Genomic DNA, 23,868 nt, shown 5'->3' on the forward strand with positions numbered 1-23,868 from the left:
CACCAGATCCACTTTGGGTCTCCATACAAACCTGCCTCCATAACTGTCTTCTTTCCGCAGCTTCTCCTGGGTCTTTGAGCCTAGCTCTGCCCTCACACGGAGAAGAAAGCGTTCTCTCCTGGACTGGTTCCTTCGGCTCCTGAAGCCCGTGTCCTGAATCCCGGGCCTTTTCTGATGGCCCACCCTTGGTTTTTTTCCAAGCGCTTTTCTTTCTCCTCTGTCTGGATTTTCTTTCCCTCTCTGCCCAACACCCCTGGACCTCTGGAATTCAGGCTGGGAACCGTTTTTATCCATTTATAGCCTGCCTTATTCCCTATGGGACCGGGAGCTGGGTGGAGTGCTGAGATTCCCCGCTCTCCTCTCCCGACCCTAAGAGCCGACTGAGACGCTGTGATGGATGATTTTCGATGGGATAAGAATGAATCGAGGGATGTGTCGTTTTCCCTTAATTTGTTAGAGCTGTGAGCAGACGCCTGTTACCTGAGCACACAGCTGGAGCAGAGCCACAAGCTGGAGCCCATCTGTCCCTGGGCCAGGAGTATGGAGGCCAGGAAGCTCAGCCAAGGATCTAGAGAGGGGCCTGGGGAGGGGCGGCAGAGGCTTACAGCCAAGGTCATGGGCAAGGCCACCCCGCCCCTAGGCCAGAGGAGAGAAGCTGCGCTCAGCTTCTCCCGGGCCAGCAGCCAAATCATGGAGAGGAATCTCCCAGCTTAAAGTGTCCCATTCCCACCCCCTGGCCTCCTTCAGCAGGGCCCCTCCTTCCCTTTCTGGCCCAGTGTCTCCTCCTTTCTTCTCAGCAGAGCTGAGGTGGCCAGAGCTTCCTAGATTAATTATTCCTAAAGAGTCCAGGAACCTGAAGAGGGATGGGCCAAAGGCAGATAGAAGAGGCAAAGAGGGTGCTTTGGAAAAACCAGGTTACATCCGCTTGCCATAATAAAGCCTTTAAATGTGTCTCTGGGGGACCATGAGGAAGCCAGGCATGAACTAGTCCCCCATTTTACAGACAGAGACACCGAGGCCCGCCAGGCCCCTCTGACGGTGGAGCTGGGAATCCTACCTCTCTCAGCTACAGTCTAGTCTCTAAACCTGAACTCTGTCCTGCTACAGTCTACCACCACCTTGACCCCCGAGTTCTAAGTCTTGCGCATCTGGCTGCAGAGTTCAAGTACCATAGGATTAGTGGTGATGCTGAATTCTCGATGAGTATCTGATGGTGTTGTCATCGTCATTGACATCATCATCATCATCGTCATCATCACCACAATCAAGGCTTGTGAGCCACCGGCTGTTTGTTACATGCAAGCACTGTGCTGGCTGTGCTGGGGAGGCAGTGGTCCAGGAAGAGCCAGTGGAAAAGGCAAATTCAGAGTCACTGGCTAGAGGCGAGGCTGCACACAGGACCCCATGGCCTATGTGGGAGGCCCGTCTGTGTCCCTGCAAGGGGTCTTGCGTTTTCAGATGGACAGAAACAAGCCCCACAGTGAGGAAGGGTGAGCTCACCAACTGAACAAGGCCATTTAGTTTGCAGATGTTAACTGACTTTATCATGATTCTAGAATCCAGTGGACTTGGTCCAAGTGGTTGGATTTATAGACAGAGAAGAGAAGGGGCTAATGGTGGAAACACCACAAACAGACCAGCCATTTCAAAACTGCCTTCCCTGTAAAGTGGACCCAGGTAGGGAGATAGAAAAATACTAGAATAGCCGTAGAGACCTCACATGACTTTCATTGCCTAAGACTCGAGGCAGAGAGCGCTTCACTGCCATGGCAGCCGAAACTCAGAATGTGTCTCAGAAGGTCAGTTTTGCTTTAAGGATAAGCATTTGACATGAGCATAGGTGACACCATTTTGAGCCTGCAGCCTGGTCCAGTAGGGCCCATTATGAGAACTTAGTCCAAAACAGTGGCACCCTGTTAGTTTTATTTAACCGTGGAGCCTGGTAGTTCCTCCCTGAGCTTGTTGGATCAGTCAGGAGCAGCTACAGCGTGAAGTTGGCAGGTTAACCCCATCTCTGACTTACTGGCTCTGTGACTTGAGCCATTACACAACCCTCCTCCTGTAAAATGGATTTGGTCCAAATAGGAGCCTCTGTGTGAGCATGGTCTACACCCCACTTCCACAGTCCTGCCAGTGGTGGCCTTGATGGGATTTCGCAGCAGCGAGCAGTTAGGGAAGGCATGGCCTTTTTGATAAGCGAGTTTGACCTTCTGATTTTCTTGTATCCACCCTGTCTCACAACCTCAATGACTATTTGGTGCCTATGGAGACTGCCAGGCTGGGCAAAGGTTCGGTGAACTAACAGAGGTGAAGCTCTTTGGGCCCGGCTCACACTAAAGTCCTGCAGAGGACATGTTCCTGGTACCCCACGAGGCCTAGGCTGCTTGCCTTCCAGGGTCCTGCCTACAGACTTAGAGTGACTCGTGGTCTCTGTTCTGGTTTCACAGGAACTACCTCTTCAGACTCAGCCTCGCCAATGTCTCCCTCCTTCAGGTATGTTTGCTTTCCTTCCTTTCCTGTACTTTTTCTGCACTTGGAAGCTGAGCGGTGGTGCACAGAGCAGGATACCTAGCCGTGCCCTCGGATCCGCTGCAGGAGCCTCTGTTCTTTTCCTGATCGCGGTACTAAGACCCTGCGATCAAAGCTACCGCTGAAAGGACATGCAAAAGTGGGGTGCAGACCCCTCTCACATGGAGGCTCCTAGAGGTCTCTTGCATTATGCGGGAGAAACTGACAAGGAAAGGGAGAAGAGGTCCCAGGCTGGGATGTTCCCCCCCCCCCCATCCCTGATGAGGGACTGAAGGTTTTGCCAGATGTAGAACTTTCAGGGCTAAAAATGGGACTCTACAGGGCAATCTGGGCAGTGAGTCACCCTAAGCACAAAGCCAAAGTCCACAGGAGTGTTCCAGAGTTTGCCCCCCCCCAAGGGAAATGGTGTCTCTGGCTCTTTTCTTTGCTTGGCCTGAGAGATCCTGGTCTATCTCGGCATTTTCATTGAGCTGTGATTGATTTATTATCTGCTGCCAGGAGAGGCTCCCCAAGCATACTTCCCTAAGTGCTCCGAGAGGCTTTTTAATGGGACTCCTTGATCCAGAACAGTTATCCCAGATTGAGAACCAGATGCCAAACTATCTCTGCTGAGGCCGAACATTATAGAGAAAGGACAGCCATTCTTCTTCAATGAGGGGAGAGCTTCCATCACCCTGTCCGGGAGCTGTCTTAACGATCCAGCATTCCTTGGGCACTTATTGTATACCAGCACTGGTCTGGGAGCTTGAGGATGTTAGAAAAGCAGGGTCTTTGACTCCAGGGAAAGATGATGATGGATCCAAAGAATTCTGTTAGAACTCAGGCATTCATCAAGTGCTGGGTTGTATAGTGTGAGATTTTGAAGCAGTGGGCAGTTAGGGAAAGTGAGTTGATTAGCTAGTTTGACCTTCAGGTCTCCTTGCATCCCATCTGGCCCACACCCTCAGCGACTATTGCACCCCTTGGCTGGATACCAGATGAAATATCTAAGGGCATAAAGGGTGTGCCTGTTAAAAAGGAGGGGCCAGGGGAACTAGGGGAAGTTCAAAGGAAATGCCATGAACCCATGAATGTATACTTTCCCCAAGCCAAGCTGCTTTTCCAACGCTGATAAACATGCAGTACATATCCTCTGACGGCCAAGTCTAGGCCTACGTATATATACTATGGGTTGAGGGTGGAACATCTCACGTGGGCTCATGGGTCTGAACACTTGATGCCTGATTGGCAGCACTGTTTGGGGAGGTTATGGGACCCTTGAAGCAGTGGCTCTCAGCCTTCCGAATGCTGCGACCCTTTAATTAACTGTTCCTCCTGCCGTGGTGACTCCCAACCTTAAAATTATTTTCGTTGCTACTTTATAACTGTAATATTGCTACTGCTATGAATTGCAATGTAAATATCTAATACGTAAGCTATCTGATAAGTGAGCCCCATGAAGGGATTGTTTGATCACAAAGGGGTCACGACCCACAGGTTGAGAACCAGTGTCTTAGGCCATGGAGCCTACCTGGTAGATAGAGGGCATTTGGGCCTTGAAAGATAAAGCGCAAATCCTGATTCTGGTCCCATCTCTGTTTCCTGATCCATCAAGATGTGAGGAGCCTCAGACATAGCTCCAGCCTCCAGGTACTCCGCGTGCCTCCCCCCCTTCCCCCCTCCCCCCCAGTGGACTGTACAGCTTCTGGTAATGCATCAGAAACCTCATAAATCCTTCTCCCTTTAAGTTGCTTCTGCCAGGTCTATGATCACAGTGATGAGTTACTACAGTGTGGTGCTGTAAAGGGGATTGGGGTCCCATTTCTTTGCCTGGAAGATCAGGCATATAAAAGATGGTGTAGAATTCCTTTTCCTGTAGGGTGACCGACCATGTGGCATGTCCCCGCAAGACATGCAAGACAAGCAAGGTATGCAAGGGTCTCAGAGTCAGCAGTCTACAAGCTACCAGCCCCAAGACTCACTTCTAATTGGCATCCATGGGAGACCAAGCCAAAGTGCCAAACCTGACAGGACACAGGGGATTTGGGGGTGGGGAGCTAGCCCAGAGGTTCAGAACAAGTATAAGGCAGTTGACCCAGAGGGTCTGCCCTGAGCACCCAGCAGTTGCTTTTCATTTGGTTTCCCATGGTCTGCAAATGAAGGTTGTCTGGCACTGAAAAATGGCTAACAGTGGAGCTGTGATAAATAGGAGGGGCAGGGGAGGGGGTGGCCAGGAGGCAGGAGGAACCCTCCAGGCCCAGCAGGCTCTGCAAAGCCACTGAGAGGTGTTGGCCTTTCTTTGAGCTGGAGCTCAAAGGCTGTGTTTGCAAAAGGGAGAAGAGAGGGAAGAGGTAGCACACAGCCCTAGGGTGCGGAACAAAGGATAGGAAGTGAGAGGTGAGGCCCTTGAAGAGAGGGGGGGACTTCATTGATGATCTGGGGGAGGGGTGCTGTCCACATCTTATATGGAAGGCAATGGAGATCCATTAATGAGTTTTAAGCAGAGAAGTAACATGAATAGATTTGTCATTTAGGTCACCTGGCCCAGTGCAGGGACTGGAGTCAGGGAGGAAGCAGTCGCTGTGATTGTCCGGCTTGTGTCAGTGATTGTCCAGCTGAGCGATGAAGGGGATTGAATATGGCAATGGAAGAGGGATGGAGGCCAGGAAGGGAATCTTAACATGGTGGGGTCATACAGGGCTGTGACCTCACATAACCTGAGGATCATGGGGGACACTGACTTCTAGAATCAGGTGACTCTTAGAAGAATTAGTCATGCTTGGACCGCAGGAGTGTGACATAGATTTCTGGCTTACACAGCTGGTTCCCATAAATGAGGATGGAAATGGAGCTGCCTTTAGACCCCGGAACTGCTAGGGAACCTTTGACGGACACCGGTGCCTAAGAGATTTTCATTTGATTGCTTCCGGGTACAGTCTAGATTGTACAGACTGGTGTTTTCAAGAGCTCCCATGTGATTGCAATGGGAAGCTAAGTTTATATTAATAAAACCTCATCTGGGACTGGGCAGTGGTGGCGCACGCCTTTAATCCCAGCACTTGGGAGGCAGAGGCAGGCGGATTTCTGAGTTCGAGGCCAGCCTGGTCTACAAAGTGAGTTCCAGGATAGCCAGGGCTATACAGAGAAACCCTAACCCTAATGACTAGGGCCTGGGGTTTAGTTCATACAGTTAAGTATTGATGTGATTTTAGGACAGACAGACACACATGGCATTCCCAGATCTCATGCTTGGAGTGTGTGTGTGTGTGTGTGTGTGTGTGTGTGTGTGTGTGTTGGAGGGAGCATGTCAGCTTCAGTGGGGTTCTCTAAAGTACCTGAAAACCACCATCATCAACATGCCTCCTACAGGTTTAACCTTAAAATTCAGGCTGTGTTCTCTCTGCAGAACCAAGGAGGGACCTGTAAGACTTTTGTGGGGAGCCCTCCCCACTTTAGTCTCGAGAAGGCAACGCCCAAAAACCACGAATAAACCATCTTGATGTAAAAACATGAGGTAGTTTAATGGCGGAGCTCCGGGCCGATTCGTATTTCACGCAGGAGAACAAGAAATGGACCCGGACTCTCAGAAGCAAGGGGTTTTTATGGGGTGAGGGTTGGGGGGACAGGGAGAGTTGGCGCGGCTACAGGTGATTGGCCCATTTAAACATAGCAGTGAGATTACAACACAGCAGAATAGTACCTGCCGACTGGGGCGTTCGGGATTCCAGAAGCCTGAGGCTTATCAGGGTTTGGAGGACATCCGGTTAATGTGTGACTCTGAGTAAGCTGGGGGAGATGCCTTCCTGCCAGATGGTTTATGAGTCAATCCTGATAGCTTGGGCTGGTTCCTGCATTCCTTCCCTTTACCTTTATGGTCTGTTAGTCCTAGCGGCAGAGCAGGCCCCGTCAAGTCTGGACTTGTTTTTCACAGTGTTCAGCCCTGAGTCTTTGAATTTTAAAACCTACTCTTTTAATTTTACATTCCCAAACCTTAAATCTGTATAATTTTTCCTTTCAGACCTTGTGTCATTGTTAACTATTCTAGTCAATGTCTGGCCACAAAGGTGAGCAAGGAAGTGAGAGGTTGGGGCAGACCATCCAGACAGAGCCTCTCAGCAAAGCTGGTGGCAGAGCTGGGTCTCTGGTCAGTTGCCTGGCCTGAGTAGAAACCCTTGGCTTTGGGCTATAAGCACCCACTTTGTCATGGGACCTGCCACACCCTTGTTATTGTCCTAGGTGTTGACAGGGAGATGCTTCTCCGCAGCATCCAAAGGCTGAAGAGGAGCTGTACAATTACGCTGACTGGAGAGGGGACACTAAGCTGCTCACTGGGCCCCAGAGTGAGATTTAAGTCCATTTAAACCTCAGTGTTTTATTGATACTTTAAATAATTGACATCTGTTTAAGAGGAAATCTAAATGCAAACAGTTTATGCAAACCAGTGTCCATTAAAGGGACTTCTAAGAACCTAAGCCCTATTAAACAGTTAATGTACATGACGGTTCCTTAAGGAGAATTGAAATCCCCAGCTCCTTCCCTAAAGTCAAGTGCTACAGAGGGGGAGCAGGTATGTGCGTGTGTGAGTGTGCGTGTGCATGAGTGCGTGTGCGTGTGTGTGTGTATACGTATATGTATATGTGTATATAGGGGTAGTGGGGACAGGGCTTTTGGCGATGGGTGACCGAGGGAAATCAAGTTGGTTCAGCTGCTACAGTTATTATCAGCATAACTCAACCCATGGTCACAGGGGTCTTCACAAAGATGGTATGTAGTCTGCCATGCTTGCGGTTGGAAGGCCAGCATGAAGCTAGTTTGAATTCGGCAAGTAGGCACTCATAAACAACCTTTGTTGGTACAGTTCCAGGGCCTAATTGCTAGAGTGTCATGATCTTGGGTTTCCAGAAGGCTTGTAAACACAGAAATGATTATGTTGGCATACCTGCACATCAAAACATGTAATGAAGCTTTTGGAGAGGTTCTGGACAGACAGTGGAGTGATCCCACTTCTTCTAGCCTACCTCATATCCACCATGCCCCAGAAACCTGGAGCTGTTGGTAGTTTGGACTTTGCTCAGTGGTGAACTCAGTGCTGATGCTAAGTGGTCATCTATGGTGCTGATGCTGAGTGGTCATCTATAAAAACCTCTGATGTGTCTGGTGGGAGAGGCCACCATGTCCACACATAGACAGTTCCTTTCATATCCTGACAGCTTGTCTGCTCTTCCTCATAGCACAGAAACCACACAGCTATGCTATTACCTGAGGTCATCACCCAGGAACTTCTGGGGGCAATCCAAATAGAAGGCATTCACCATGCCTCTGACAGCACAGTGCATTCCTTTCTCCACTCCTTTACAGAGACCCAGCAAAGGCACATGGGAAAATGCAATAGGTCCACATCCACACAGCAGAGGATGAGCAGGAGCATGTCTGCGGAAAAGAAATTCCATCTTTCTGGGAGGCAGAAGTGGATAGAAAGGTCATCCTGACTTAACAGAGATGAAGAGCTTACAGAGCCGGGGTGTGCCAGGAAAGCAAGTGGAGTCTCCAGCTCAGGCTTGAGGTGCTGGGTACTGTAGAATAAAGACAGCTAGAACAGGACTCTGATTAAAATTCTCTAAATGGAGAGGCTGGAACGAGGGTCTCCTCATCTATCTCCATCACCCAATAAAAGAGACTGAGATCTCCCAGCTTAGAGTCTGTAGGAAGGACAGAGGGCACTCATGGGGAGAGCAAAGAGCTCAAGTTTTAAATCTATTCGCCCTACCCCACTCCAGGGCCAGAGACTGGAGGAATCATTGCAGGAGAAACTCAGTGAGTTCTAGAGTGTGACAGAGATGAGGCTCCTGAGGGGAACTTAGGAGAGAGGGACCTCACAGGCACTATGGAGTCTACCTCCAGAGGTTTAAGTTCTGCTTGGTACTTAACAACAACAATTGCTCATGTCACAGAGACAACAGGATAGGTAGTACAATGAAGCCAGTGTACTCAGGAGCAGCTTGTGAGGTCACTCATCTGTGGTCCCCACTTCCCTGTCAGGAATCACGTGAAGCAAATCTCCAACATATCATGGCAACTCTGATTTCAGTGCACAGAGCTCGAGATGGGCACAGTGGGAAAGCCCGTGCCTAGCATGGGCGAGGTTCTGAACTCCATGCCCAGCATTATAAAAAAAAAAAAAAATGAAGTTGAAAGAAATAAAGGGGGGAAGAGGTGAGGGGGAAGGGAGGGGAGGAGAAAGGAGGGAGAGGTCTGGGCTACACTCACAATCCCAGCAAACTGAGGCAGGATAACCTCAAGTTCAAGACTAGCCTGGGCTATGATGTTGTATCTCAACATCACACACACACACACACACACACACACACACACACACACACACACGAGGTACATTTCTATAAAATAAGGATTCTTTTTAAGTGATATAAAATATTTTTATATCACTAAACACCTAACATTTTCCTAATTATCTCATACAATTTCAGTATGGGGGATGGGAATGTAGCTCAGCAAGTAGCGCTATTCCCAAGTATGTGTGAAGCTATCCCTAGGACTGTCTAAAGAAAAAAAATTAAAATGATTCTATTTGAACTAGGATAGAAATACACTGCAGCTTGTTAAAATGTCTCTTAAGTCTCTTTAAACAATGTGTCTTCACTTTCTTTCTTTGTATAATTTATTTATTGACGAAACCTGGTCATTTGTCTAATAGTTCCCTAATTTTTCTGGCTATAATCTGGGTGGTATAGTCTTTGTCCCACCCCTGTATTATTTGTACATTGATTGTTAAACTTACAAGTTTCATCTATTTGGACTCTGGCAAGATTACTGCAGAGGTGTTGGTTCCTTTCCTTGGGAGGTACATAGAGTCTTTGTTGTGACTATTGATGACCATTTCCTAGATCCATCCATTCTTCAGTGCTACAATATATCGAGTAGATTGCTTCTATGAAACAAATTTCTTTGCAATTTCATTACCCAATAATGCCAAAGGCAGGGTGAGCGTTTGCTAAGTGTTTCCCACAGGCTCAGGTTAGGATATTATGTCCTTCAGCAGTGGCACTGTTTGGGCAGGTTGTGGGACCTTTAGGAGACAGGTCCTGTTGGAAGGATGAATCATTGGGGCAGGCCTTTCAGTTGACAGCTCTGCCCTCCCTCTGGTCTGCTCTCTGGTTCCAGACCCTTCCAGATGTGAGCAGCACTATGCGGTGTCATTGCTCTTCTTGACAGCTGGATACAAGTTTTCCCTCCTTCCTGTTGCTTTAGCCAGGCAAGAAAAGCAATGGAATAGAATCTGCTAACCAAGAAGAGCAACCCCTCTCTGCTCCCTGACCTCTGCAGGCTTTGGCTGAACCTGAAACAGAAGAATATATGGCTGATCAAGCAGAGAGAGCCATGCATGCTTTCATGATTAACACATACCTGAAGATCTCTACACAGCAGTGAAGTACAAATAAAAGCCCAAAGCAAGATGCTTTTATACTTTTAAACAAAGTTTACAGAGGCATGATAGAAGAAGTGGGCCCTTGAACTAGGCTCTAAACTTTTCGGGATGGCACTAAGATATATGACAGTGTATAAAAGCTAGTTGGAGATGAGCGTTACTCCGATGAGTTATTCATTTTAATTACTGCCCTAGTTACCACCAGTCTCCGGTAATGAAAGCTGCTGTCCTATCCTGGGTCAGAGAGGGCCACTTTGCTATAAGATTCTTCATGATTGGCTGCCTGTAGGAAAAGTAAAGCCAAACAGTCCTTTCTCAAGTGTCAACTCCTCAAGTGATTTCAACTTGAATCAATATACTTGATACACTGTGGTACAGCATGTAGTATATGTATTCTTTCATTATTCTGCTGTTATGTACTAGTTTTCTAATGAGGCTTGCTGGTACCTTTCAATAGTGGGTTATCTATCTATCTATCTATCTATCTGTCTGTCTATCTATCTATCTATCTATCTATCTATCTATCTATCTATCCATCCTTCCTTCCTTCCTTCCTTCCATCCATCCATCCATCCATCCATCCATCCATCCATCCATCCACCTGTCTATCTTTTGAAGCAGGGTCTCGTGTATCCCAGCTTGTCCTTGAACTCACTATGCAGCCAAGGATAGCTCCTGCTTCCATCTTCCAAGTGCTAGAATAATAAATAAGCACCTCCATGCCTGGTTGATGCAATACTTCATAAGGATCAAACCCAAGGCTTTGTGGATGCTAAGCAAGCCTTCTGCCCAGTGATCTGCGTTCCTAGCCTCTTCCATTTACTGCTATTTCAGAGTCATAAATTTACACTAGTTGATGTGTTTCAGTCCATGATTGTTTTTATCATTCATAGCTCTCCCATCTGTCGAAGTGGGAGGTTTCTTCAAGTTGGCTTCAGGTCCTCTCTGCCTAGTTCTATCGCAATAGTGTGGCATCCTAGCATTGTAGAATAAAAAGATGTTCTAGGCTCACTTTGTGAATTTGCTGTCCTAGATGGAACTAGCCATTTCTTTAATTAGTCTTGGTAGTTTTCAGTGGAGAATGGCTTTTTTAAAAAAAAGTGTATAAATAGCCAAAATCCATCAACTTGGGAAAACCTTAAAGTGAAAGGGAAGACGAAAATAAACATAGAATGTAGCAAGCTGCAAGCAGCAGCAAATATAAGTGAGACATAAAACACTTTAAATTTAACTACAAACTAATTTGAACCTCCTTACATATGAAAATATTTTTATGAAGCAATAGGTTGAAAGTATGACAACTAGATCTGCAATTAGGAAAATAAGAATCAAGGAACTCAAAGATAAAGTTGGAGAAAAGTCTACCAAACTTAGGGCACTAGAGTCACAAAATGAAAAATAGGAAATGCCAGGAAACTAGAGAATGCATCAAGGCATACCGACCAACCATAGATTGGTTTAACACACATTCCAAAACAGAAAGAAAAGGCTCAGGAAGAAAGGACAAAACAGCATAAGAGAATTTGCTAAGACTGAGGCCAAGTCTTCAAATCAAAAGTTAACCAAGTTCTCAAAAGTGACCCCTTCATCAAATTAAAATCTCTGTTGCTGTTTAAAACAAACAAACGAACAAACAAAACAAAACAAAATAAAAAGCATAAGTTTCAGAGACTAAAGAAAACAAAATGGGGTTCTTCTGAAAGATGGTGAGGAAGGATTACACCAGAGTCTTCCAGAGTGATCCCAGAATGGAGAAGACAATGGATAAATGTTTATAAAACTGGGTGAAGGTCATAGTCAACCTAGAATTCTGTATGAAACAATCAGTATTGAGAAAGAATCAGATGCAGATGAACTTTAAAAATCAGTCCACGGTGCTCCTTAAAAAGATGCTGACAATGTACGTGTGCACCACCAAAGGAAACGGCTCAATCAAGGCAATACGGCTTCCGGAAGCAGAGAGGCTAGTCCCTGGATTTAGCCTGCAGGGGGGTCCCACAAGCAACAGGGCCACTGGCAGGTTGGGGTACAAAGATGAACAAGGGAAGTAATAGATTATCGGAGTCCCTTGTGCACACAGTTAGAAAATGATATGGAAAAAGATTTCTTTGGGGAAAAATCGATGGAAAAGGTTGTTTGAGAAGGGAGATGGCTTCCAATTATGCATATTGGATTGACTTTAGGATAACCATTTTCACAGTTTAATGAGTCTGAAATTGGTCTCACAGTGGACAGCATCTTGCAGTCACTACTGGACAGACTTTGGTCCTTATCCATTCATTATCCATATTCCTTATCCAGTCATTATCCATGCTGTTCTGACTAGACAACAGTAACCTGTTTGACATGCAATGGTCATTGTAAGATCATCAAAGGAAGAAAGATGAGTCTGGATTGGTCAGTCAAAAGACCCATGGACACCTTCTGAGATCAAGAGAGAACTGAGTTCAAACTTGTAGAACAGATCAGTGGCTTGGAAGAGAGTACCACAGACCAGAGCAAAGCGCTCTGAGAATTCCCTCCTTGCTGACACCTGGGTAGTTCAGGGGTGACGTTCACTATAAAAGAAAAGCAACAAGATAAACACTGACGGCTCCAAACAGAAAGGGGTTCAGAAGAGATGCGGCCCGAGTGTGAGAAGGTTAAAGACACTTAGATTTACTGACATTTTCTTCTTCTTTCTAATGTATAAGATCTACATGGGGCAGAAATACATCTATATAAGAGCGCTTCCAATAAGTTTACATTAAAAATTCAGGTGATGAAATTGTTGAGTGGCAGCCCGTTTTCTTTTTCCATGGTTTGTGTCACAAGCCAGTGATCGACAGTCAGGCAAGTCTGAGGCGCTAGCCAGTGGAAGGGGAGAGTTTTTTTGTTTTTGTTTGTTTGTTTGTTTGTTTTTCGAGGCAGGGTTTCTCTGTACAGCCCTGGCTGTCCTGGAACTCACTTTGTAGACCAGGCTGGCCTCGAACTCAGAAATCTGCCTGCCTCTGCCTCCCGAGTGCTGGGATTAAAGGTGTGCGCCACCACGCCCGGCTAAGGGGAGAGTTTTTATGTATTTACAACAATGTGAATAACAATGTTGTAACTTAATTAAAATATGAATCACATATTTGGGTGGAAGGGAGTTGTAAGTGTTCTCTGGGCTGGGATAAAATGGAGACAGACACGTGGGAAAGCATTGTCCTGTCTAAAGCTGAGTGTGAGATGGAGTGTGTGTGTGTGTGTGTGTGTGTGTGTGTGTGTGTGTGTGTGTGTGTGTGTTATAGGGTTATAGGTAGCAAATATCTTCACCTAGGAAGTGGTTGCTGTAGGAAAGGGTTGCTAGGGGATTTGTAGACCAGGCTGGCCTCAAACAAATCACCATGCCGGGGATTTGTTTAATCATCTTTTATGTTTTTAAAAAATGTGTGCCAGGCAGTGGTGGCACACACCTTTAATCCCAGCACTTAGAAGGCAGAGGCAGGAGGATTTCTGAGTTTGAGGCCAGCCTGGTCTACAGAGTGAGTTCCAGGACAGCCAGGGCTATACAGAGAAACACTGTCTAGAAAAAAAAAAGGGGGGGGGTGTTATTTTGATAAAAATAATTGTCCAATACAAATAACTCCAGAAAGCTAATCCTGTGCTGCTATCATTATAAACATGCGTATTCTCTGATCTAAATGGTGTAACATTGGGTTACGTGGACTCTGCTTCCTGTGACAGGAGTCAGAGGCTCCTTGGCCCCTGGATCGGTGGGCTGCATTGTTCCTTGCTAACTCTGTGACCTTGATCAGAGAGTTCAACCTCACTGGCTTTAGTTCTCTCCCTCTTAACTGAGAGTCACAGAGAGCATGAGCGCAGCCCTCACAAATGTCTGTGTCATGGTGACATCCCCCCTAAGAACAGGCTGGCCCGCCCCTTCAGTGTGCCCTAACCCCCACGTTTTTTAAGGTTTTATTTGTATTTTTTTCAAGATTTATTTACTTATTATATATAAGTTCACTGTAGCTGTCTTCAGACACCCCAGTAGAGGGCATCAGATCTCATTACAGATGGTTGCGAGTCACCATGTGGTTGCTGGGATTTGAACTCAGGACCTTTGGAAGAGCAGTCAATGATCTTAACCACTGAGCCATCTCTCCAGCCCCCAAGGACTCTTATATATCCTCTTCTCTCATCTAAAGTCCAACCTGTGACCTAATGGATCCTGAGATTAACAATGCTTACCCACTTCCATCCAGATAAACCCTGACCCATCTGCCATCTGCCCTTCTTTAAAGTTGAGGAGAAGCAGGTCTGAGCTCCAGAGTGGTCCAGAGGGATTGACCCAGTGTGCTTAGTGAAGGCCAGCCCTGGGATCCAAGGGTCTAGATGTGTCAGACTCTGCTCTAAGCAGCCATGCTTCTGTAGAGATGAGTGTGCTGGTCTGAAGAGCAAAAGACATCCCTGTGGCTCCTTCCTTGTCCCTTGCTTCCGATTGTCTAGCAAAACAGCTGTGTGAGGAATCAAAGCAGAGTGTGTATTGGTGAGGGGTGGGGCGGGAGAGAGAGAGAGAGAGACAGACAGACAGACAGACAGACAGACAGACAGACAGACAGAGACAGAGAGTAGAAGGGAAGAAGAGACTTCGTGGAAGCAGCAGCTGGGGCACGAAGTCTTCATCCCCGTAGACAGTGGGGTAGAGGGCACAGACACACACACATAGCCTATGACATGGAAAATGAAGACTCCTACCATGGTCTACCACACACCTTAAATGGGCACCAAGAACCTCAGTGTCTACAGAGATTGAGGGACAAAAATAATTTGTGGCGGGGGTTTTAGTGGGAAAATTACAACTCCTACTTCTAACGCCCCCGTCAGCCTCCCACTCTTTTGAGGGACCTCGAGAAGGCACATTCCCGTCCCCCCACCAAGACCTGGGTGGTCTTAAAACACTTCTTGGCCACTTGGCAGCTTCATAGATGATCTGGGGAGCAGTTCTTGGAAAGCTGTGTGGGGCTAATGGAGTTTATGAAGTTAAAAGCAGGTCCCCTAGGTGTCCCATTGTAATCAGGCAGAGAAATGTTAGGTGGAGGGACCACCCACTAGTTAAAGGCCTCTGGGTGAGTCTGTGACCTCAGATGCTGGGAGAGAAAGCCTTAATCTTCAGGCTTCCAAGACCATTTCCAGCTTCCTGTCCTCCCCCGACGCTGGCTGCCATATGCCCTCATGCATAATGTCGGGGAGCGTACCAGACGATGGATGTCCCTGTTCCTCCCACAGGCTACAGAGTGGGCCTCCAGTGAGGACACGCGCCGCTCCTGCCAGAGCAAAGGGAAAACGGAGGTACATGCCGGTGCCATCGGGGGCTCTGCTGGAAGTTTATGGTCAGGAGATCTTGGGGAATCCTTACGAGCACTGGGTGCTGGCCCCAGAAGCCTGGGGTGAGGGTAAAGGGAGTCAATGGAGACAATGAGCTGGACCTCAGAGCAGAACTGATCCAGTGCGGGGGGGGGGGGGATGTTGTAGGACATTCAGTGCCATCTGCGATGCAGCCGCGGGAGGTAAACTCGCCCGGAGCCATGGCGCCAGGGCTGCGGTCCTCTACTATTTTCCTTCCCACCCCAGGAGGAGTGTCAGAACTATGTGCGAGTCCTGATTGTTTCCGGCCGGAAGGTGTTCATGTGCGGTACCAATGCCTTTTCCCCAGTGTGCTCCAGCAGACAGGTGGGCCGTCGGGAGGGAAAGGGGGTGTCAGGGGATGGTGGCTTCCCCGGGCACACAGCCTCAGAGTGGGGACTGACAAACGTAGCAGGCTGGGTGGAGAATATATCTCCGGGCCATACTGGGACAAACATAAAACAATTCATTCTTCATCTGGATTTCAAATTGAACCTCTCTTGAGTATTTTCTTCATCGGTCTTACTCAAGATATCCATCTGGGGTTCAGTGGACACTCCTGAAGGACCTCACCCTTTGTAATGACTACGAGATCACAGGGTGACTGTGCCGGGGGTACTTGAGAGTGGGAGGTGGGGCACAGAAACCAAGGGTCCCCGTTGGAAACCCCAGATGGCCCCAGGAGCCCAGGGAAAAGCTCTCTTCTCCCACCATCTCCAGGTGGGGAACCTCAGCCGGACTATTGAGAAGATTAACGGTGTGGCCCGTTGCCCCTATGACCCACGCCACAACTCTACAGCCGTCATCTCCTCCCAGGGGGAGCTCTACGCAGCCACCGTCATTGACTTCTCTGGTCGGGACCCAGCCATCTACCGCAGCCTGGGCAGTGGGCCACCACTTCGCACTGCCCAGTATAACTCCAAATGGCTCAATGGTAAGGTGGCCCAGGTCTGGGACGGGGCTGTCCTGCCTTCCAAAGCCCATTGGCCTTTCCAGTCTCAGTTGCTTCATCCATAAAGTGGATAGGACAGGGAAGGTGTTTTCCCAAAGACCAAGAGACACTGGAGATGAGCCCCAGATGTCCTTAGGACCCAGAACAGACAAAAAGCAGGCTATTAGGGGAGAAAGTTGAAATTGCATATTGTAGTGGTTATGGAAAAAGAAGAAATTAGGAAAAAACTGAGGAAGACAGTTTTTTTTTTCATCCTTTTGAGGATGAATCTATTTCTTTACTAACTAGTTGCATGGCCTTCAGCATGTGTGGAGCCTCTCTGGAGCATGGTGTTCGCATCTGTAATACACAATAGTCATAGGGCTTGCCTTATAAAGTGTAGTGAGGGTTAAACGGGTGAACCAATAAAGTTCTTATGGTAGTGTATTTTATCCAGTGAAGCAACACTATTAGCCATAACACTATTTAATAAATATGGGAGCTTCGTTTCACAGTGGAAGCAGAACAGGTTTACTTAGAGCCTGGGTCAGCAAGGAGGGGTTTAAGATTCCCACGGAAGAACACTTAGTCGAGTCCTTCCTCGTCCACCATCTTCTTTCCATCCTCACAGAGCCAAATTTTGTGGCAGCCTTTGACATCGGGCTGTTTGCGTATTTCTTCCTTCGGGAGAATGCGGTGGAGCATGATTGTGGGCGCACTGTGTACTCTCGGGTGGCCCGGGTGTGCAAGAATGATGTAGGCGGTCGTTTCCTGCTGGAGGACACGTGGACCACATTCATGAAGGCCCGGCTCAACTGCTCCCGCCCGGGAGAGGTCCCCTTCTACTATAACGAGCTGCAGAGTGCCTTCCATCTGCCCGAGCAGGACCTCATCTATGGTGTCTTCACCACTAATGTGTGAGTGGCCCCGCCCTCAGCTACCTGTCTTCCCTGTCAGTCCAGGGCTCACCTTGCCTGGCCTGGCAGCCTGGTGGGCTCAGCAGAACCTTTCTCAGAGTCTGGTGTCTTCATCCATAAAGCCTAGATCTCCTTGCTCCTCGGCTGGTCATCTGAGGCTTACCACCTCTGGAGTGCTCTTGAGTTGCTGAGAAGGGCAGGCCCCAGGGGAGGGGAGCTGCCTGGTGGCTCATAAAGGACAGAGCATCCCTGCCTGGGATGAATGGGTGGCAGCCCCAGGCAGGGATGCTCTATGGTCCCTTTCAGCCTAAGTGCAGCAGCAGTATAGGAATCCTCTGCCACCTCCCTCCCTGCTACAGCCAAACCTGCAAACTAGCATTTGGCAGCCCTGCTATTTCCTTCGATATGAGGATGAGCAACCTTCCCAGGGATGTCAGACTCTCTTCTGCTGCCCCTTCATGTAGAGGCGAACAAATCAAGGGAAAAATTTTCATGTTAGAAGTGATGAATGGGCACCATTGAGACTGAGGAAGGCCTTTGCAGTGGGGAATGCTGTGCAGTGCATTGTGTAAGGACAGCAGGAGCTTGTGAGTGAGTCCAAGTAGCAGGCACTGGGTGCTCCCACGTCGTCTACAGAAAGGACAGTCTGAGGGGACAGGCAAGGATGTGGGTGAGACTGGCCAGTAACAGTAGAGAGGTCATCCTGGCCAGGGGACAGACGCTCAACACAGCTCACACAGGCCATGGGCTGAAAGCCTGCTGGCCATGATTAAGGATGGCTAGCTCTCAGTGTAGGAGGGTGGTAGTCTTTAAGTCCTGGAGAGACATCAAGGAAAAATGACAGTATCAGTCTAGACTGTAAAGCATTTATCTATTGTGTAAGCCCTCCATGCCAGGTGCTTGTCCTGGGGTGAGGCTGGGCAGCAGTGAGCAAAAGCATTCATGGCTTTGCCACTGGGTGTGTGTGTGTGTGTGTGTGTGTGTGTGTGTGTGTGTGACATTCTAGAGGAGGCAGGGCTATTTTAAGCAACCTTGGTAACTCCTACAAAGGGAGAAAATAGGGTATAGGGTAGAGATCACAGGAGCCTTCCCATAGGAAGTGGCATTTCTGGGATCTGAAGGACATTCCAGTCCCCACACAATAACTTATGCAAAGCTTGGAATTAAAAAAAAAAAAATGCCCTGTGGCTGGCGAAGTAGCTCAGGGGTTAAGAACACTAGCTGTTCTCCCAAAGGCCTGGGTTCAATTCCCAGCACCCACATGGCAGCTCACAACTAACTCAACTCCAAGTGATTTGATACCCTCATATACATGCAGGCAAAATACCAGTGCATGTTAAAAAAACAAAAATAAAAACCAAACATTTAAAATGTCCCATGCATTTTAAAGAAGGCCATACAACAGGAGCATTGAGTGGAAGAAAGGAAAGACACTAAAGAGTAAGGCTGGAAGGTTGCATCCCAAAGACCTTAGAGACGCTCTCAGGGTTTGGTCTTAACCCCTGTGGTCAAGTTAGCATTACTGAGGGATTTGATAACAAGGCCAGTGAGCAGCTTGGTGTGGGTTTGGGGCTTTTACTCTGGCTGCTTTGTGCAGAGTGGATTAGGAGCCTATCCAGGCTGCAGGGAGACCAACAGAAGGACAGGGCAGCATCCGGGGAACTGGGCACGGGGTGGAGGTAGAGATGGGCACAGAGAGGGGGGCAGCATGGTGCTGGGACCAGGCAGAGGGAGAGGATAATAGACACATCTAGGAGAAGAACCAGTGCAGGGACTCAGAGTGGACATGTGGGTGTGACAATGCTGTGCCTGTGGGCTGCTCACCCCACACCCGTAGAGACCCATGATTCTGGGCCTGAAAGGGTTGTAGAGATCATCTGCTTCTGTGAGTTGCAGGCCGCAGCATAAGCCAGTGGTCTGCTAACTCTCTATTTACTACATATATGCATACATCAGAAGAGACTGAAATCAAATATCACAAGTATAAAATATTTCACTTGTATAGTATTGTTTCATGAAACATCAACGTAGATGTATTTTTCATATTTTTGGTTGTGAGCCTAGCCTCTAATGGCTGAGCCATCATCTCTCCAGCCCTCAGATGTATTTCTTAATGTGGGCCATTGAGTGTGTTCTACCCCTTTTTGAGTAAGGGAAGATGGTGAGGTAGTGATATGGGGTGTGTGTGTGTGTGTGTGTGTGTGTGTGTGTGTGTGTGTGTGTGTGCTGGGGGTGTGATGCTCCAGTGCTTCTTGCCAGAGAGCTCTTCCTGCAATGGGGTGGGAGAGTGTAAGGATAAATACCCTTCATTGTGCAGAGGTTCATCCTAGAGCCACTTCCTGACCTAGGGAATGATGAGTGGGGATGTGCTGAGGGGCTTCAGAGGAAGGTGGCTGGCCCAGGAAGGCTAAATCCAGAAGGAAGGGCCACATTCCTCCACCTCTTGCCTTTTAGAAACAGCATCGCGGCTTCTGCTGTCTGCGCCTTCAACCTCAGTGCCATCTCCAAGGCTTTCAATGGCCCATTTCGTTACCAGGAAAACCCCAGGGCTGCCTGGCTCCCAATCGCCAATCCCATCCCCAATTTCCAGGTACAGCTTCTCCTCTTCTGCCCCCCCACCCACTACCAACCCACAAGCTGACTCTCAACTGCTCAGCACAGGCTAACTCTAGCCTGCTCCTGTCCTGTTGTTCTAGGCTTGTCTTTGGTGGGTCTATGATAGGTCCCCCAGAGGATGGTCAATCCTCAGACTGCTATTGAGGAGATAGGGGAGAAGCCGAGCTAGAGAACCTACTTGGTTATCTCTGTAATTGAACCCGCATGCCCAGAGAGACAGGGACCTCAACTATACAAAGTAGGAGAGGCCAGGAGGACACTACACAGGTAAATTGTGGCCAGACTTTGAATGTTTTATTTGGAGATCATTCAAACTGTGCAGTGTGGGAACTAATGTCTGTAGGAACCTGGAAGGCAGGTAATAGTTATGGTGTCATGAGTAGTACTTGCCTTCCCCATCCTGTGACAGGAAGGAAAGCATAAAAGGACAGATGGCAGACTTATTCATTCATTCATTCATTTCTTCATTCATTTATTTAGTTTTGAGGAAGATATCACTGTCTTGCCCCTGGCTGACCTGGAACTCACTTTGTAGACCAGGCTGGCTCTGAACTCACAGAGTCCTCTTGCATCTACCTCCTGGATGTGTGGGTCACCATGCTCAGCCTAGATGGCTGACTTTTCTGCCCTTCAAACTGCCGGCTCTAGGGGTGATGTGGCCTCGGCTCAGGCTCGTCAGTCCAGTAATGCTGAGCCACATTCAGCCCATCTCTGTGATGTTGGGCAGCTCATCCAACTCCCTTGATCCTCTTACTCCTTTTTTAGAATTAAGGACAAGACTGCACTACGCCATACCATACTATACTAGATCCTTTCTGGATTTGTGCAAAGGTTGTTGTGATACCCAATAAAAGGTGACTGTCTTCCAGCTTTAGACTAGAAGGCACAAACTTGAAGCTGGTAAGGGTGTAAAAACAAAAACAAACAAACAAAAAAACCGCAGCTTGGCCCACTGTGAGGGTGGGCATATACGAAGCAGTTTAAAATGACTGGACCCTGTACACATTCAAATGATCTGTCTGGACCAGACCCCTTAGCCCCCCCCTTTCCTCTTCCCCAATCCTAGTGGTCTCTTCTCTTCCATCTTCCCAGCCTCAGTTTCTCCTAGTTTTAAAAAGACTCATCTTTTCCTAGAAAAGATTCAGGGACCAGATAGAATGCTGGGGACCAGGAATGTTAGAGAATTAGTGTCAAAAAAAAAAAAAAAAGAAAGAAAAGAAAAGAAAAAAAAGAGAATTAGTGTCTACCCAAGGTCCCCAGGGGTGGGAAGGAGATCCTAGCAGTTCCCACAGTGTGGGGACTGGGTACCAGAGACTTGGTTTCCTGTGGCAGTGTGGCACTCTGCCGGAGACTGGCCCCAACGAGAACCTCACGGAGCGCAGCCTGCAGGACGCACAGCGGCTCTTCCTGATGAGCGAAGCTGTGCAGCCGGTTACACCAGAGCCCTGTGTCACCCAAGACAGCGTCCGCTTCTCACATCTCGTGGTAGACCTTGTGCAAGCTAAGGACACGCTCTACCACGTACTCTACATAGGCACGGGTGAGCCAGCCAGGGCTCACCTGCGCTGAAGATGGAGAAATGGTTGAGGCTGGGCAGGGAAGCAGCTGTTAGCAGCCATGGCTTCAAGGCTGCTTTCCTCTGGCCCCCAGAGTCGGGTACCATCCTGAAAGCGCTGTCCACGGCCAGCCGCAGCCTCCGTGGCTGCTATCTGGAGGAGCTGCACGTGCTGCCCCCTGAGCGCCTTGAACCTCTGCGGAGCCTGCGCATCCTTCACAGCGCCCGTGCGCTCTTCGTGGGATTGAGCGACCGGGTGCTGCGGGTCCCACTGGAGAGGTGCTCGGCCTACCATAGCCAGGGGTAAGCTGAGGCAAGAGGACAGGAGGAGGGCCCCAGTCGGTCTGGGAGGGGGGGATGGCTATCCCTCCAATCATGCTTCGGAGGTGGTGCTTAAGTGGTGTGACTTTGAAGTAAGAGCCACTTTCCCTTGCATCCCTGCGGGTCTCCAGTTGGGTGGTGCCTTTGGATAAGTCACTTAACCTCTGCAAACACTGGTTTCCTGGGCCCGAAACATCTTGGAAGGGTTTTATAATTGTTAATCAGCACTTACCACTGCATGAGGGAGCCATGCATTTAGAGGATTGTGGTGGCTGTTATTTTTGTGGACAACCTCATAGTTCTGGCCTGCCAGCCATCTCTAGCTCACTTGATTTGTTCTCAGGCCCTTTAGTTCAGAGGAGAGAGAGAGAGAGAGAGAGAGAGAGAGAGAGAGAGAGAGAGAGAGAGAGTTGCCTTTGAAACCACAGCACTTCTTACCCACATGTGGGGCAGTGGGGGGTCAGCCTCCAAATCTTCTCCTTCCTTGGAGGCAGACCATCCAGATAAGGCAGCCAGGTTGAAGAACTACAATATCCCATTGGTTTCCGTCCATAGGCTTTAAGCAGAGTCACAAATTTGGCAGCAGTGACACCAGTATTTAAGGGGAGAAACCAAGGCCAAATGGAACCATGTCCCAATCTCCCAGCCCTCGAGGCCACCCTGGCTGTATGATCATCAGAAAGCCACATGAACTCTGTGGCCTTTGCAACAGAGTTCTCCTGGCTGTGCCATCTGTCCTTGGGATTTGGGAGACAAATGGGCTTCATGCTGCCAAGGGTTGCTCTCTGAGAACACTAGGAGCTTGGACAGAGGCCTGCAGACAGGGGAGGAGGAAGAATGGAGAGGTTTTGGAGGCTGCTATTGATGGGCAGTCACTAGAGCCCCTCTCGGCCTCCACACATGGTTCCGTCAAAGTGACACACATTTACAAAGCCCTGCTGTACACGGGGTACCTTGCAGAGCTGGTTGTATGAGAGGAGGCTTGTGGTGCGGGCCCCCATAACTACAGCCTTCCACTGCAAAGCTGGTTAGGGAAGAGAGAAACCCTGGCCTGGATCTACCACATGGGGAAAGGCAGACACAGACAGGAACCTACCTCAGCTCCACTCGCCATGAGCTGCATGGTCTTAAGCAGACTATGTGACCATTTTGAACTTCAGTTCTCTTGCCAGGGACTAGAGGATTTGGTACGGTGATGTTTAATTTTGGCAGAAGTGTAAAGGTCAGGCCTGGTACTCATGAAGAGCCTACGCTTGCAAGTCACAAAGGGTAGACAGCATCTGTATCCTTTTTGTCTCCGCAGTTGCTTTCAGGAGGCTCCAGCCTCCTGGGCTCTCTGGCCTCTGAATCTATGACCCAAGTACAGACAGCTTTTGGACAGAAAGCAGTGGCTACCTGCTGATAGCATTATCTTTGTGTCTGTGTTCTCTTTAAACACATTTGTTGCTACTAAACTTTTAACACATGCCTTATTCTCCAAGAGGTTATAAAGCCTTAATGAAAAACCCAGCCAGGCAGTGGTAGCGCACGCCTTTAATCCCTGCACTTGGGAGGCAGAGGCAGGCGGATTTCTGAGTTTGAAGTTAGCCTGGCCTACAGAATGAGTTCAAGGACAGCCAGGGCTACACAGAGAAACCCCGTCTCAAAAAAAAAAAAAAAAAAAAAAAAAAAAAAAAAAAAAAAAAAAAGGAAAACCCAGTGTCCCAGTATTTTTTATACCTCACTACTCAATCCCACCCAGCACAGGGTGACCTTCTGCCCCGGGGCTGATGCTTCAGGTAACTGGCCTAAGAGACTGGTGCAGGAGAGGCACAGGGAATGGACCAGCTGAGAAGGCCAAAGGAGGATTTTGACCTGAATCCTAGTGATAGAGCTAGAGTCTCAGGCTATCCAGACAGACGCTCTATAGGGCAGATCAGAGCGCAGCCAGCAGCCTTGTCAGGAGGCAGATGGACATCTGTGGTGGGTTAATGTGACTCCATCCTTCTGCAAAGCCATGGATCTGCAGTGGGATGAGAGGGCAGCGAGAGTTGGGGACATGTCTCCACTCACAAGTCTCCCCAGAGTGCTGCCATCTGCAGGGTAGCAGAAGGTCAACTTGGAGTCTTGTTTCCTGAGTTTGGTTTATAAGCTGCTGAAGTGCACAGTGAAAATGCTATTCATAGCTGGGCATGGTGGCGAATGCCTTTAATCCCAGCACTCAGGAGGCAGA

At 48.5% G+C, this 23,868-nt stretch overlaps 1 protein-coding gene across 2 annotated transcripts in view; it reads left to right on the plus strand.

Annotated features, from left to right (window-relative positions):
- Positions 1-23,868, plus strand: part of Sema5b (semaphorin 5B) — a 122,899-nt gene that overhangs the window by 88,371 nt on the left and 10,660 nt on the right. For both annotated transcript variants that reach the window (XM_021209378.2, XM_029544722.1), the window contains 8 exons: positions 2,448-2,493; positions 15,200-15,262; positions 15,545-15,643; positions 16,037-16,250; positions 16,879-17,164; positions 19,619-19,754; positions 21,113-21,320; positions 21,431-21,638. In XM_021209378.2, coding sequence (XP_021065037.1) covers positions 2,448-2,493; positions 15,200-15,262; positions 15,545-15,643; positions 16,037-16,250; positions 16,879-17,164; positions 19,619-19,754; positions 21,113-21,320; positions 21,431-21,638 — 1,260 coding nt within the window. The remainder of the gene's footprint in view (positions 1-2,447; positions 2,494-15,199; positions 15,263-15,544; positions 15,644-16,036; positions 16,251-16,878; positions 17,165-19,618; positions 19,755-21,112; positions 21,321-21,430; positions 21,639-23,868) is intronic.

Source organism: Mus pahari, chromosome 12 (genome assembly GCF_900095145.1).
Source record: "Mus pahari chromosome 12, PAHARI_EIJ_v1.1, whole genome shotgun sequence".
Lineage (NCBI taxonomy): Eukaryota > Metazoa > Chordata > Mammalia > Rodentia > Muridae > Mus > Mus pahari.